Consider the following 14,113-nt stretch of genomic DNA (forward strand, 5'->3'; position numbering starts at 1 on the left):
AGGAGAAAATAAAGAAATAAAAAAGACATAAAAAACAATACCAAATGTCATAAGTACCTGAAAATGATTGCCACCAAATCTAAATTATGTTGTTTCTTTTTCCTGTATATTGGCAACTTATGGATACAAACACAGAAGTAAAGGTGAAAAATATGTTCTGACTTTGAATTTTGTAAATTGTTCACATTTATATATTATTTAATGTTAATAATGAACAAATAAAATAAAAGTGAACATTCATTTCAATGAAGCAATTCATCCATGAAGGAAAGAAGGACATATTTTTTCAGTGTACAGAGAGGTACATGGACTGTGTAGTAAATAAAAAAGGAAAATAAAAAAAAAATTTTTGTTCTGTTTTCTCAGATGTATTGTTATTTAAATTGAGATTGCATTTAATGTTTCTCCACATATGCTTTTAATTAAAATGTAATTAAATTTCCACACATCCAAGCCTACTAAATGCCCTGCACTCTGCCATTGCACTATATTCTGATTTATTTTTTCGTCCTTTCTTCTGAGAGCAGACTACTTTGCTGGGAGTTATTTTTGCAACATGACAAAAATTCCCCCTTAGGCAAAGAAGGTGTTAAATGTTAAAGAGTTAAAGGAGTAAAAAACAAGACAAAATGAAACATTTATTAATTGCAGTATACTGAATGTAAGACTGCTAAAGTTACTAATGTTAGCCTAAGAGAAGTTTACTTGGCTTGGTAGGAAAGATGCCAAATGTCATAAACACAACCACTGTGTAGGCATTCGACCTTCAGCTGTATCGCAGCTGTGCGTAAGTGTGTAGGTGTGACTGTCACACAAACATGCTTTTCCCTTTTTGACTGTCTGGGAAAGGCCTGTAAAAAGATTATTTCATGGATTCAGCTTAGGTACTTATTATCACAGCACTGAGCCTCTCATTTCAGGAGCTGACAAATAATATATTAACTTTATAAAAAAATGTTAGTTGGCAAAAATTTATTATGAAATTGTTACAGGTGGAAGTGAGAATTATAAGTAAGAGGGCAATATGTTTCATGTTCAGTTAGAAACTGGAATTAAAACTTTATGGTTCACTTAAAAATCTAATCTCTCTGAAAAATGTTATTTAAAAGAGATCTCGGTCTCCATTTTAGCCCTTTAAAACCCTGACTGTTAAACTGTGAAATTTGAGTCTATTCAATTAAAGCTCTGTTCTCTGCCTGCTGTTCGACCACAGCAGCTGTGTGGTGTAGCTCTGTTTGCACTTCATACTCTGGAACTTGGTGACTTAGCCGATTAGAACAACGCTCTAGCTCTCTGCCTCGCTTCTTATTGGTGGAATCAAACATGGGCCCTGTTTATATTCAATTGTGCCGTGGGGTTAGGGTTCCACTGAATTCTGAGCTTGAAAAGGAATTCTTTGGTTGAAGCTTTTTTGTCTCTATACATTAAGGTAAGTCCAATGTTAAGATATTTATATAAACTTTCATATTTGGCATTGAGAAATAAAATATACATTCTAAATTCATTATGGTATAGTTTTATAGTTAGAACACTGCTAAATTAAATAATGACACTACGCACCCATTTCAATAGGCAGCGAAGGGCCTCCATAACCTGGTTTATTTATTCTATTGTGTTCAGTTTTTGGTACTGATTGATATGTGTGATTGTGAAATATACAAAACCATTTGTTAATTAATCTCTAGGCCGACTGCTACAAAATGAAGGTTGCTTTACTCTGCATCAGTCTCTTGGCAGCCACTTATGCCTTACCAGTACGTATGTTTGTCATTTTTAGCACTCAGTGATGACATGTAGAAGTACAGTACTTGCAAATGAATTGAATGTTTAATTGTTTTGTGATGTTTGTAGGCGCAACGACAACGAATAGCCAGATCAGATAGTTTGGAAAGCAGACAGGTAAATAAACAAATATATATATATCATAGTAGTATAATATATAGTAATATATTATTTATATATATATACAAAAAATTCTCACTGTTATATACATATTTCTACAGACAGATCAACATAAAATGAGGGGGTTTTATGGGGGGTTGGAATGACATAAATTGTATGCAAGCTTGTTTTTATGTTTCCCCTGAAACATTACATTTCCCTTTTGAGTACACTGAAAAGAGAGCTTTCTGTAAATATTTGATTCAGAATTTAGTAGTATTGTTTTTTTCTATGATTTTGCGACATGAATATAGTGTTAGAAATATTTTCCAGTTACTTTTGGAAAGTAAAATGCTTTAGAGTGCATCCAGTTAAGAGTCTTCTTGTCACTTCTGCAGGAAAACAGTGACTCATCTGAGAGGAAGAAGAATATTAAAGAAGATGTAACTTTCCCTTATGTCTCTTAAGTTGTTCTTACTAATACCTTTGAAATCTGTTAATATTAAAAGTATCATAACTCTGGTTTGATTAAGGGACACTAACCCTAACCTTTACTTCTGTAGAATGATTCCTGCAAATTGAAGAATGGCAATGAAGATGAATCTGAAAGAGTCAATGATGAACAGGAAGAAAGTGAAGGGAAAGGGGGTGAGGAAATAAAAGATGAATACAGTAAAACTGGGGAAGAAGAGGGAGGTGAGCAAGAGGGAGACAGGAAAGAGGAAGAAGGAGGTGAAGGTGAACATGGTGAAATGGAAGAAGAGGGAAATGAAGAAGAAGAGGAAGAGGAAAATAAAAAGGAGGAAGATGTAGGGGCAGAAAGATATGGTAAAAAAGAGGAAGAGGATGAAGAAGGAAATAAAGAAGACGATAATGAAGAAAAAGAAAACACAGGCAGAGGAGACAAGGATAATGATGGTGATGGGAAAAAAGATGGTGAAGGCCAAAATGAAGAAGATGAAGATGAGGACAACGAAGAAGAGGATGAAGAGGAAGATGATGAGGAAGATGATGAGGAAGACAATGAGGAGGAGGATGATGAAGAAGATGGACAGAAAGATGAAGATGGAGGAAAAGTGGAAGACAATCAAAAAGAAGAGGAAGAGAACAGAGAGGAGAATGGAGGAAAGAACAAAGAAGAGGATAAAGGCAAGTGAAGCTGAAGGAGATGAAGGAAAAGAAGGTAAATAATTTTGCAAACTCAAACTGATTCACACATAATATTCCAGGATGGGTGACGTACTCATTCTCTCCATATAGTATAATACCAGTAACTACCAACAATACCACCATATAGCACAATACCAGCAACTATCAACAATACCACCAAACAGTATAATACCAGTGACTAACAGCACTGTTCTCACATTAAAGTACAACAAGCCCCCTTCCTAGCTCCTGCCTCATCATACCCATATGAATTTTATGCTGTAAATCTGTTTTCAGTTATTTATAAAATTGATTTTACATGTTTGTATGTAATGTGATTCCCCGGCAGCAGCAAAAAAGAATGGTGACCATGAAATGAAAGAACACACTTCGGACAACAATGGCTGCTGTATGAACAACAATAGCAACCCTGGGGAAAGCGATTTTCTACTGGTCAGGTGTAGGACAGCACAACTCTGGAATCAATACTATCTATCTATCTATCTATCTATCTATCTATCTATCTATCTATCTATCTATCTATCTATCTATCTATCTATCTATCTATCTATCTATCTATCTATCTATTTATTTATCTCTATGTAAACTTAGACTCAAGTAACAGAGTGCATGGGCATCAGTTTAATCCCTATCTGCTATAATTTGCCGTTAATTATTCTCCTTAGATAACAAAGCCATATTTTATATTTCATTTAAAATATGACATTTTATTATACAAGTATACAATAAAGTATTTCTACATTGCTCTCCTGAATGCTGCTTTAAACAAAATATCAACTCTCAGAAACTTGAGGACTACTGCACTACTACTATGACCTACTACAAAGGATTGGCTCTACACATTTTATCACTATATTAGGCCTCTATAAGTTTTATTAGCAGGTCCCTTTAGGAAAAAATCTAGAACCTTTACTGCTTATGTAAGTCACTGGGGTTATTCCAATTAATTGTAATGCCTTATGAGTTGCATGGGACATACTATGCCTCATGGATGAGGTGCTACATGGCCATGAGGGTTGCCTAGATGACATGTTGATCTATAGTAGCACCTGGGTGGACTACCTGCATTGCCTGAAGAGCATTCTGAAGGATGGCAATCAAGCATGATTGACCCTCAGTGTCAAACTGTGAATGGGTTAAAAGAGTAGTACTTAATAGCGTTACCTAAAGAAAGGAGGACAAGTGAGACCTTGTAAGTCTAAAGTACCATATCTTGGTAGAGTTTGATCCAGCTTGAGACTGACCACAAGGTTCTCACATGGATTCAATTTATAATGGATTACATGGTGATATTTGGCTCTGCAACAGTAAACACATCCATGCGACCTCTAACTAGTATTCTTGTAGAAGATGTAATTCTTTTTCAGGCTCAGCTAAAATTTTTAAAACACTTTTGTCCAAAGCAACATATATGTGAGACAAGTAGAACATTGCTACCATATGTCCTTTCATATTTCACCCAGGTAAAAGTGCAGCTAGGCTGAGCTTCCAAATAATGCGCAGTTACAAGTGTCAGCAGTATTGAAGCAGGACCTACAAACAAACCAACAAAGCAAGAATCAAATAAAACCATCCAATGATCAGAAGGACACCATTAAGAGCATTCAGGGAACACAGAAAGGTATCAGTCCGTTAGAGGGATTCCAGGAACAGATGGATCTCCGGGCATTTCTTGAAGGTTGAGTGGGACTCTGATGACCAGATGTGGTTTGGCAGCTCATTCCACTACTGGGGAATCACACATATGAAAGAACTGGATTGAAAATAGCACATTTGATAAAAAAGATAGTGGTGAGAAAACTGATTTGAAAATTATGTAAGATTATACACTATACATCATATAAAAAGCAAGGTTTAAGACCCAGCTAGCTGGGTCTAATGAACCCTTCTCTGTAGTTTGATCCATATGCCCTGCTCGGGCCTTAGAATCAGGTCTCCTAATGGTCGCAGGTCCTCTCGCTTCTGAGAGGACTCCACGTGGAAGTGCCGCAGTATCCATGTCAGAATGACTTTCTCCTCCATCATGGCAAAACGTTGACCTGCCCGATGCACAATTACAGATCATTGCAATTTGCTTTCATACACGATATTTCATACACTATATTGGGACACTCCTGAAAAACATTGAATTCAGGTGGTCCAGTTCCTTCCATAACCACAGGTGTATAAAATCAAGCATGCAGAATGGGTCTTCTACAAACATTTGCGAAAGAATGGGTCACTCTCAGGAGCTCAGTGAATTCAAGTGTTGTACCTTGATAGGATTCCACCTGTGCAATAAATCCATTTGTGAAATTTCTTCGCCCTTAGATATTCCACGGATAAATGTTAGTGGTATTATAACAAAGAGGAAGCAACCGGGAGCAACAGCAACTAAGCCATGAAATGGTAGGCCACGTGAAATCAGAGAGCGGGGCAATGCATGCTGAGCCACACAGTGTTCAGAAGTTGCTGTCTGCAAAGTCAATAGCTACAAACCTCCAAACTTCATGCGACCTTCAGATTAGCTCAAGAACAGTGTTTATAGAACTTTATGGAATGAGTTTCCATGGCTAAGCAGCTGCATCCAAGCCTTATATCACCCAGTGCGATGGAAAGCATCAGATGCAGTGATGTAAAGCACGCCACTCCAGAGCTGTGGACACGTGTTCTCTGGAGTGACAAATCATCCTTTTCTGTCTGGTAATCCGATGGGTGAGTCTGTGTTTGACGGTTGCCAGGAGAACAGTACTTGGCTGACTGCATTGTGCCAAGTTTAAATTTTGGTGGGGGGAGGGCTGTTTTTCAGTGGTTGGGCTTGGCCCCTGACCTCAACTTAATAAAACACCTTTGGGATGAATTAGAGTGGAAACTGCAAGCCAGGCTTTCTCATGCAACATTAATGCCTGACCTCACAAATGCTCCCCTGGAAGATTCCCATAAACACACTCCTAAACCTTGTGGACAGCCTTCCCAGAAGAGTTGAAGCTGTTAGAGCTGCAAAGGGTGGGCCAACTCAATGTTAAAGCCTATGTATTAAGAATGGGATGTCATTAAACTTTATGTGTCTGTAAAGGCAGGTGTCCTGATACTTTAGGCAAGATAGTGTGTGCTAAATTCTGTTGCTAATGTGGTTAAAAATTACCCAGTCATATTGGATATTGTGTAAAAATATACTGTAATAACTTCTGAAGTTCATTGATGACCATAAATAATGCTCAGATGCTTCAATGGTTTATGCCAATTACCTAATGATGTGTTTATATCTCATGAGGTCTGCTTAAGACAGCAATTCTTATTAGACTTATAATTGGATTCACTCCTTTGGGCACCCTGAAGCCATCTACACAAAGACACTGGTTAAAAAGTCAATTAAAACAAGAGACATTATCGTATAATTGTTATACTACCCAAATACTGACCTAGTGTTTTTACGTTTCTGTACATGACTTGCTAAACATCGAATGATCTTTGTAATGTCCTGTAAAAGCACCACAATGGCAAATTCCTTTTCTGGAAACATACTTGGCTAATAAAAAGGATTCTGATGCTGATTACACACTTTCTCTTGTGTCTCTATATCAGATACTAATTGAATAATCAATTCTAGGTACTAAATACTCTCAAAATCATTATCACAAAACTAGGATGAGACCCATCTCGGCCTCTGTTGGGTTATTATCTTTCTTTTTCATCATCAAATTGCTTGTTTTGTGAACCAAAATGTGCAGTGCTGTTAAATCTAAACAGAGTACTTGTGTTAGTCTCTACTGCTTTAAAGATGTTAGTACTGAAATATATATAATATAATGAAAATTTATAATGAATATAAATTTTACACACCTATACAGTTTCTCAATCCTGCGGAGAAAGGAATGAAAGCATAGGGATGTCGGCCAGCAGAATGTTCAGGCAGGAAACGTTCTGGCCGGAACTCTTCAGGATCAGGAAAATATCGGGGATCACGATGCAATGCATATGGTATGATGATCGCATTCACTCCTTTGGGCACCTTGAAGCCATCTACACAAAGATATTGGTTACAAAGTCAATTAAAACAATAGACAGGCAACAGTATATAAAGAAAAACCCTGGGAAAGCACTACAAACAAGCCTGGACATCGCTCAGAATAAAGACTAATCCAGCCACATCAACCCAGGTGGAATTTGGAAATAACATTTTATGATGTACATAATGCAAAAGGACACCCCCAAAATATGTGATAGAATATAAAATCCATTGTGTCTTTCTACTTTAGTTGTACTGCAATTATTTAGTCGTGTTGAGAAAAATACATCCTTATTTAAGCAATTTATAAACTTCAAAATGCTGAGCATTTCTGTGATCTGACTCATGTAACATTTCTCATCAAGCAGTCTCACAGTCAGTTGGCACATACTGATTTGACATTCTTCGCATATGTTGCGTGCAAACAAGGGCACGGAGGGAAAGAGACGCAGGGACTCCTTGATTACACACTCCAGGTAGCGTAACTTCCTCAGGTCGTCTATGTTGACTGTCCTCTGTGATGCACCTGAGGCATGCAGGACAATATACAACCATAGCAATTTAGAGGCTGCACATAAACAGCATGGACTACTCAAAATGTTGCACATATAATAATAATTCAACATGAATCAGCAAAGTGAAAAACTGTTCATGCCAAAGGATTTCTTTCATCAGATCGCATGAACATTGTCACAGTTACCAAACACTTCTGTGAGCTCCTGCAGGACTTTCCTCTGAATCTCTTGATGAGAGCCCAATAAGTGAAGAGCCCAGTTCATGGATGCGGCTGTAGTGTCATGACCCTGACACAGAACATCAAACCAAAACCAATAATAATGAGCATGAAACCAAATTTTACCAGCATTCATATTCATACACAATCACCCACACACACAGGTGTATATTTTAAACTTCATTAAATATAAACACTTGCCTAATGAGGTAATGTTTCTGTTTATGATTTTGTTTTTTACAAATTTTTTTTTTTTTTATGATTTTGATACTTTTATACCTCAAACATGAAAGTGTCCACCTCCTCTTTGATATCGTTTTGACTCAGGTAGTTTCCATCCTCATCAGTGGCTCGCAGCAGCATATCCAAAAAGGCCCTGCGTTTCTTCGTACCTCGATCAGATTCACTGTCAGATTCTGTATTGTCAGTATGCTCTGTTCTCTCTCGAATAACCTGCACAGTAAAAAATTTATTTCCCTAACTTATCTCTTGAGCCTATGAATCAGATGTTACCCTAATATTTCACAGCATTAAGCTGGCTTGCAAGACCCCTTTTGGCTTAATTACTTACACCTTCAGTGAATGAGTGGAGAATTTTCAGTCTCTTTGTGTGTTCCTTTCCCTCCCCAAGCAAATTGTAGATAAAATCAGGCCAAAGCCAAGGTGCTCTCTGTCTGCGAGTTATGATGTCACTCATCCTTCAAAAGAATAGTCTTTTATGAATGATGTATACAGAATGTAAGATTGTGTAGCACCAAAAGGCACTGCAGATGTTAATGCTGTGAGATAATGTGTTGATGCTTTGTGGGAAATACACCCTATGTGTTTATTTATGTGCAAGTAAATGGTCTGTGACATTTTAAAGCCCAACGTACACACCAAAGGGGATAACTCTGACCACAGAAACTACTCTTCTCTAATCTGCCTGAAACACCTTGTTGGAATTCCAGCCCTTACTTCCGTGACATGGTCACCTCATGTCAACACAATTCTCGTTGGCTGTCTATCTGTAAAGGATCTGCCTACAGACTGTAAGACAGGGGCAGAACGTGTGAGGCAAGCTGACCAATCAGAGCACACTGGGCTCATCAGGGGTGTGGTTTAAAGCTCTAACAGGGCATTTCAGACAAAAGGTGTATAGAGATGTACTGTATGAGAAAGATTTGTGTTTTTGGAACACTGAGACATGTAAATCTATTCCAGTAGACCCCAAAAAATATTTATGAACAGTGAAAATGAGCAAGATAGATCCCCTTTAACAGTCTCCGCACCCCACCTCCACAAAATAGCATATTGATGTTCCTGATGTAGTTCTGGCAGTGTGTGACTGTTTGTATCTGTTTGTGTGCTTGTGTGTGTTCATACACATGCACGCATCATGCAGACCGAGGAATAGCTGCAGATGCACCTTCCTGAGAAAATATTAACAAACAAACAAGCAAATAAACACACAAACAAGTATTAAACCAAGTTCAGAATCATACCATAGTGGAGTGGAAATGTATACAGTGGAAATGTATGCAGTCCACCCTTATCATATATTATCCACTGTATTAAACAGTGTTAGGAAAATAGATTGTACAAGAAAAATACTGAATTCGAACCATAACCTACATATGTAATGGGTAAATGTTCTGTAATTGTATTACTCAAATCAATGTTGTTACTTTAACATGAAGAAAAATCCATGTTATGAGTTTGCAGTTAAGGCAGGGCTGGACTGGTAATCTGGCATACCGGGCAAATGCCCGGTGGGCCGACGCACTTGGGGGCTGGTCGATTTAATATGATTTTTTTTTTTAAATTGGCCAACGACCGGCCCATAAAGCAGGGACATCGGCCCATTGGTTCATTTTCTATACTGACACTGGGCTGGCCTAATCATCTCTTAACAGGCTCCACCCCTCCCCCTCTGTTTCTTGTGTCAGATGCAGTCAGTGGCTCAGAACCAGAAATCAGTGGATTTAGGATGGAGAACCAAAAGCGCAAGGGGGGTGCAGAGAAGTTGCAGGCCAAAAAAAAAATCTAGAGGTTGATGCCTCAACATGTGCAAAAATAACCGACATGTTTAGTGCTGTAGCTTCGGTTTCCAAGCCAACAGTAACGTTACCTGACGACACTAAACAGGTGAACATAGCACATGGAGGAGAGGTGACTAATCATGGCGGCACCCAGGCAGAGGAGCAGGTATCTGACAGTGAAGTCAAGGAGGGACAGAGACAGAGTGAGCAGGAGGAGTGTAGTTGAAACGGTAAGCATGGTAGCTACATGATTTAACAGGGAGGGAGTGTTAAACAGGGCGGATGCAGCAGGATAGCGTGTGTGGGCCTGGCTGGGCCACGATGAAGATTTACCTAAATTAATGAATATTATAATTAATGGTGGGCCGTTATCGGCGTTAACGTGCTGTGTTAATGCGAGACTCTTATTGCGCGATAAAAAAATATTGCCGTTAATCTATTCACAAAGTTGGGAGCTGGGTCTTATACTATGCAAGCTATGACGAAAGAATGAAAAAGTATATCAAAGACATCGCATTCGGAAATTATCACAGAGGTTGTGAGAAAAAAACACAGACATAGCAGATTCGGAAGGGATTAAAATCACCAAGTACGTCTGTGAAACGAAACATTCTCTAACGACCCCATGAAACACTAGTTACTTTTAATCATTATTTAGGTAGCACAGATATTCTGAATGTCTTTGGCAGAATTCAAATGATTCATTTCTAAATTAATCTAGATAAAAAAAAAAATCCATGCCCACCCCTAATTATAATAAAACAAACTAATCGTTGTCACTATTATAAAGTCTGTCATATTATCAGTCTGTTACTGCACTAGCGACTCAGTCAGCTAATGTCAAATTACACAGCATAAGCTGTTTTGCATTGTTTTTGTAGCTAGGTTAGCAGAGTTAACTTATTCAATCGCAACTTCTGCTGACTATTCTAATGGTAACCCTTTAAAACACATAACGGCCTTCGACAGCCCTTCTCTAGAAAAACTTAGATGATGCTATTTGATTATTTTAATTATTCAATCATTTCTCTCTGTCCTTATGTATAGTCAATTTTTGGGAATGGAACAGTAGATATGCATATCTACAGGGACCGCAACGATGGTGTACTTGTTGGTTGTGTCCGGCCGATTGTGGTGGGCCGGTCTAAGCGAAAATGCCAGGGCCCTTTTTTTGTCCCAGTCCAGCCCTGAGTTAAGGTAATTTTCTATCCATCAATCTTCAGCCCTGGAGCCTATACCTGGAAACACAAGGAACAGGGCTCTCTAGATAGAATGCTAGACTACCAGAAGGCTATAGATTATCATGGAGGGCAATGTAAAGTCACAAGTTCACCTAACTACATGTCTGTAGATTGTGAGGATCAAATCGGAGTGCTGGAAGGAATCCACACAGAGGGAGAGCATGCAAGCTCCACACATGCAGAGCCCAGACACCAGCTTACCGCAAGGTCATTTGTTTCTTTAAAATATCACTTACCTGTACACACTTTGGACATATTCAGAGTCAGAGTTATGCTGTGCATCTATTTTCTTACCCATTGCAGTTTCTGGAAAAAAAAACATAAAAATGAAAATAACTATCTTTTTGTTGATTTGCTGATGTGTTCCTGTAGTCATTCTGCTTAGATGCTCCTCAAAGTATTATCATTTTCCTTGTTACTGACATATAATCAAGTGTCATTTTAAATTGTTTGTGTCTGTATCTGAATGTCACACTTTATTGTTTCTAAAGCCATGTCTTCTACATTGATGAAAGTTTGCTTAAACGCTGGGTAATTTATGACAGACAGTAATACTCACCACATATGATGTCAAGTGCACAGAGAGTGATGAAACGAAAGCAGTCAAAAGGTCCTTGACCGCCATGCTTCTCCAGTTTTTTAATTAAGATTTCTGCCTGTTCATTCATCACCTCGAGAAACTCGGCCAGGATAGAGAAATGAAAGGTGGGAGTCAGCATCTTCCGCCGCCGACGCCATTTTTCACCGGTGCTGCATGAAGGGGACATGACAAGCCTTAGTCATGTTGGTCCAGCCGATTACTTTAGCAAACATGAAAGCAATGGACAAGTAAGGATCAGAGAGCAAGAACAGTGTCCCCGGAAGAATTGGGGTTAAAGGCCCTAGTCTGGGCCCTATCGGTGATATCACTCGACCAGCCACAGGGGTTGAACCGATTGCTTTCCGACGGCTTGCTCTGTGAGTTGTGACTCGCACTGTCATTGATCGCTCACCATCTGTTATTTACATTTGGGCACTATCCTTAGATGCAATTTTAATTATTAAGCCATTCCTCTGAAACAAATGTGTATTCTTTTTCATTGTCACTGCCTCATTTTTAAAGACATAGTCTTCACTGCTGAGGTGGTAATACAATTATTAAATGTTACATGTGTGTAAAATCCACATCCAAAGTTTGTCTGTTGCAAAACTTAAATTCATGTGTATTTAATTGCATACACTTTTCAGAAATACTTTTCTAAAAAGCATTGCCTAAGTATCTATACTGCAGAACACACATTGCAGGAGAGAAGTGGAGAAGACTTTAGCTATCATGCTCAGACCTGGACCTTGGAAGTTAATCAAGTATTCAAGTCAAGTCAAGGTTCTTCTCTCTCATTTTCTACCTTTTAGTGTTACTACCAGGCATTAACTGGGAACATGCTGACACGCTATAGAGAATGTTTGGAAAAACGGTCTATAAAATTAAACAACGGATTGTGGTGGAATGAAATTTTTATGGAAATCATGTTACTTAAGGTGGCTGTAGCTTACAGAGTGTAACTCATGCTCACCAGATGAAGAAAGGCTACCCTTACTTACACAAATTCTTTTTTATGGTGACTTGTTTCAATGGAATATTGTTGTTTCAATGGTATGAAAAGAACAACAAACCTGGTAAGCAAACCAGTGCCAAGCCAAGGGTGTAGGAACCTGTAGCTGTAGGATTTGTCCATATGCCTGGGGTTGTTCAATACCAACTGAGAAAAAAAAATTGCCCTATAAAGAGCTCAATTAAGCATTAATACTACATTTATATCTGGAATACTAAGTCACTAATTAATGGGAGAAAAGGTGCACTATATTTCCTGAACACTGAATTGACAGTTCAGTTCAATTCAGTTTTATTTGTATAACACATTTTGACAACATTACAATGTCCCAAAGTGTTTTACATTATCTCTCCCCAAAGCCACCAGTGAGCAAGGAGTGTTTAGTTTAATGACGGCGTTAAACACCAGAATATTAATAATTTGTAGTTTTGCTTGGATGTAATTTATACTGGATTCTGCTGGTTGTAACACCCTTCCACTATAAAGAGGTACAAGAGTAGACATGTTGTACTCTACTTACCTCGACTGTCTCTGCATGGTACAAGGCAATGAAAGGCATGGGTCCTACCCAGATCTTCAGTAGTGGTAAATGTCTAAATTTATCTGTGCCTTCAATCACCTGACTGAAGAAGTCTAAAAAAATAAAATAATATAAATTCTCACTGCACAGTATCTATTAGACACTTGCTGTGTTGTTTCACATGGCTTCAAACAAATATCTGCAGACTTTGATATGTCACATGTTCATGTACACATCAATGTACACCTAAAATACTACATCAAATTCATTTTTTAATAACTCTTACCTGCGGCATTTGACTTGAAATTAAGTGCATTTCCTACGATTGGGTAAGCACCTTCCAATCCAGGTATGGGTTTCATTTCAATCCATTTCAATATATATTCTCTAATAGGCTGGCATATGAGAAAAATTAGAAGAATGATAAAAATTGTTGCAGCAGTAATACCAAGGACAGACAACCCAAAAACAACTACCATTTCAATTAAATTCTGTTAGCTACTACTGCAACTTAATCTAGGACAACAGTATTTACATTTGTTGGCATGATATGATCTCAACTGAACTTTAGACAGTTTCATCCCTCCATATCGCTGCATAGTAAAACATTATACAACACCAAATAACAGCTGCATTTTCAGTGTTAACTGTTTGGATTCCAGCATACCACAAGGTTCCATTTAGACTATACATCCACAGAAAGTCTTCTGATACCAGTTGCAGGATGTAGGGCATATTTCTCTGGATGTAGTGGTTAATTGCTCCCAGGTTATTCTTCCATTCTTTATAAAAGTCCTGGGAGAAGTTAATCAGGAAGACCCTATTACAATGTGATATGTAATAACATACATCTTGCTTGTTTATTATATAATGCACAGTATTGCATTTTCACTTGTAATTGAAAGATTGCACAGTCAAATCCCCGACCAGCAAGGCACCACTGAGGTACCCTGAGCAAGGTACCGCC

At 38.2% G+C, this 14,113-nt stretch overlaps 2 protein-coding genes across 3 annotated transcripts; one reads left to right on the forward strand and one right to left on the reverse strand.

Annotated features, from left to right (window-relative positions):
- The first annotated feature begins 1,240 nt into the window (after nt 1–1,240).
- On the forward strand, nt 1,241–3,796 carry LOC125704386 (cilia- and flagella-associated protein 251-like). 2 transcript variants are annotated; one of them, XM_048969828.1, is made up of 6 exons: nt 1,244–1,429; nt 1,686–1,754; nt 1,852–1,899; nt 2,280–2,324; nt 2,445–3,064; nt 3,380–3,796. In XM_048969828.1, the coding sequence occupies exons 2-5, from the start codon at nt 1,701–1,703 to the stop codon at nt 3,036–3,038; spliced, it is 741 nt and encodes a 246-aa protein (XP_048825785.1). In that variant the 5' UTR covers nt 1,244–1,429; nt 1,686–1,700; the 3' UTR covers nt 3,039–3,064; nt 3,380–3,796. The 2 variants fall into 2 exon arrangements, with proteins under 2 accessions (XP_048825786.1, XP_048825785.1); XM_048969829.1 differs by having other exon boundaries at nt 1,241–1,429; nt 2,445–3,796.
- Nucleotides 3,797–4,302: 506 nt separating this feature from the next.
- On the reverse strand, nt 4,303–13,703 carry LOC125704384 (cytochrome P450 4V2-like). The gene is made up of 11 exons (XM_048969824.1): nt 13,433–13,703; nt 13,147–13,259; nt 12,688–12,773; nt 11,594–11,784; nt 11,271–11,340; nt 8,344–8,470; nt 8,052–8,225; nt 7,740–7,842; nt 7,431–7,565; nt 6,874–7,053; nt 4,303–5,090 (listed from the first exon to the last, which is right to left on the reverse strand). The coding sequence occupies exons 1-11, from the start codon at nt 13,623–13,625 to the stop codon at nt 4,927–4,929; spliced, it is 1,536 nt and encodes a 511-aa protein (XP_048825781.1). The 5' UTR covers nt 13,626–13,703; the 3' UTR covers nt 4,303–4,926.
- Nucleotides 13,704–14,113: the final 410 nt, after the last annotated feature.

This window comes from Brienomyrus brachyistius, chromosome 12 (assembly GCF_023856365.1).
Source record: "Brienomyrus brachyistius isolate T26 chromosome 12, BBRACH_0.4, whole genome shotgun sequence".
Lineage (NCBI taxonomy): Eukaryota > Metazoa > Chordata > Actinopteri > Osteoglossiformes > Mormyridae > Brienomyrus > Brienomyrus brachyistius.

Coding starts and splice junctions, on each gene's coding strand:
- LOC125704384 (XM_048969824.1), bottom strand. CDS start 13,625: ATGGTAGTTGTTTTTGGGTTGTCTGTCCTTGGTATTACTGCTGCAACA. Junction 12,774..13,146: donor ACCATGCAGAGACAGTCGAG/GTAAGTAGAGTA, acceptor TTTTTTTCTCAG/TTGGTATTGAACAACCCCAG. Junction 11,785..12,687: donor GGCACTGGTTTGCTTACCAG/GTTTGTTGTTCT, acceptor CCCTTCATGCAG/CACCGGTGAAAAATGGCGTC.
- LOC125704386 (XM_048969829.1), top strand. CDS start 1,701: ATGAAGGTTGCTTTACTCTGCATCAGTCTCTTGGCAGCCACTTATGCC. Junction 1,755..1,851: donor CAGCCACTTATGCCTTACCA/GTACGTATGTTT, acceptor TGATGTTTGTAG/GCGCAACGACAACGAATAGC. Junction 1,900..2,279: donor ATAGTTTGGAAAGCAGACAG/GTAAATAAACAA, acceptor TCACTTCTGCAG/GAAAACAGTGACTCATCTGA.